This window comes from Lepidothrix coronata, unplaced genomic scaffold, assembly GCF_001604755.1.
Source record: "Lepidothrix coronata isolate B3197 unplaced genomic scaffold, Lepidothrix_coronata-1.0 Scaffold1509, whole genome shotgun sequence".
NCBI classification, from domain to species: Eukaryota; Metazoa; Chordata; class Aves; order Passeriformes; family Pipridae; genus Lepidothrix; species Lepidothrix coronata.
The window spans coordinates 2,706-4,171 of record NW_016691689.1 but is presented as its reverse complement, the minus strand read 5'-3'; the positions used below and the strand labels follow the sequence as shown (position 1 = coordinate 4,171).

The following is a 1,466-nucleotide window of genomic DNA, read 5'->3' as shown; positions in this document are numbered from 1 at the left end:
CCCCCTTACCCGCCACCAGCACTTTGGCCGCCCGGCTGACGACGGCGCCGAGGTCCCCCAGGGCCGCCTGGCACTGGTAAATCCCTTCGTCCGGTTTGTGGTGCCGCGAGTGGACGACGTTCCGGATCACCAGGGAGCCGTTGGGAAGCTGCTGGAGCCGCTCGTCGGCTCCCGGCCGCAGGAAGACGGAATCCTTCTTCCAGCGGATCTCGGGAATTCCCAGGGCGGAGCCGGCGGCGCAGTGGAGGGCGACGGAGCCGCCGCGGACGGCGACGGAGTCCGAGGGTTCCGTCAGGAAGCGGAGGGAGGCGAAGGGGGGGGAGAAGGGGAGGATTCCCACAAAATTCCCACGAAATTCCCCCGAAAGTTCCTACAGGATTCCCCAAAAATTCCTACGGAATTCTCAAAAAATTCCCACCAAAATTCCTACAGAATTCTCAAAAAATTCCCACGAAATTCTCGCAGAAATTCCCATAAAATTCCCACAAAATTTGCAAAAAATTCCCATTAAATTCCCAGAGAAATTCCCACAAAATTCCCACAAAATTCTCACAGAAATTCCAATAAAATCCCCACAGGAATTCCCATAAAATTCCCCAAAACGTTCCTACAGAATTCCCCAAAAATTCCCACAAAATTCCCACAAAATTTCCATCAGAAATTCCAATAAAATTCCTACAGAAATTCCCATAAAATTCCAAAAAAATTCCAACAAAAATCCACATAAAATTCCCACAGAAATTCCCACAAAATTTCCAGAAAATTCTCACAAAATTCCCAGAAAATTCCTACAGAATTCTCAAAAAATTCCCACAGAAATTCCCATAAAATTCCAAAAAATGCCCACAAAAATTGCCACAAAAATCCCACAAAATTCCCCCAGAATTACCAAAAAATTCCCACAAAAATCCCACAAAATTCCCCAGAAATTCCCCCAAACTTCCCACAAAATTCTCACAGAAATTCCCATGAAATTCCCACACAAACTCCCACAAAATTCCCACAAAATTCCCTCAAAATTCAAAAAAAATCCCACAAAATTCCAACAAAATTCCCACAAAATTCCCATAGAAATTCCCACAGAAATTCCACAAAATTCTCACAGAAATTCCCATGAAATGCCAACAAAATTCCCATAAAATTTCCCACAGAAATTCAAAAAAAATTCCCAGAAAATTCCCAGAAAATTCCCACAGAAATTCCCCCAGACATAAAGAAAAAATTCCCACAGAATTCCCATAAAATTCCAAAAAAATTCCCACAAAAATTCCTACCAAATTTCCGTCAGAAATTCCAATAAAATTCCCACTGAAATTCCCATAAAATTCCAAAAAAATTCCAACAAAAATTCACATAAAATTCCAAAAAAATTCCCACAGAAATTCCACAAAATTCTCACAGAAATTCCCATAAAATTCCCACAAAATTCCTACAGAATTCTCAAAAAATTCCCACAAAAATTCCCA

The 1,466-nt window shown here is 42.1% G+C and overlaps 1 protein-coding gene across 1 annotated transcript; it reads right to left on the bottom strand.

Moving 5' to 3' along the window:
• Positions 1 to 9: 9 nt before the first annotated feature.
• On the bottom strand, positions 10 to 370 carry LOC108510597 (netrin receptor DCC-like; the record flags this gene model as incomplete). Its single annotated transcript, XM_017840265.1, has 1 exon — positions 10 to 370. A coding segment is annotated over one exon (361 nt), but the record flags the coding sequence as incomplete, so codon positions are not given.
• Between the last annotated feature and the right edge of the window lie 1,096 nt (positions 371 to 1,466).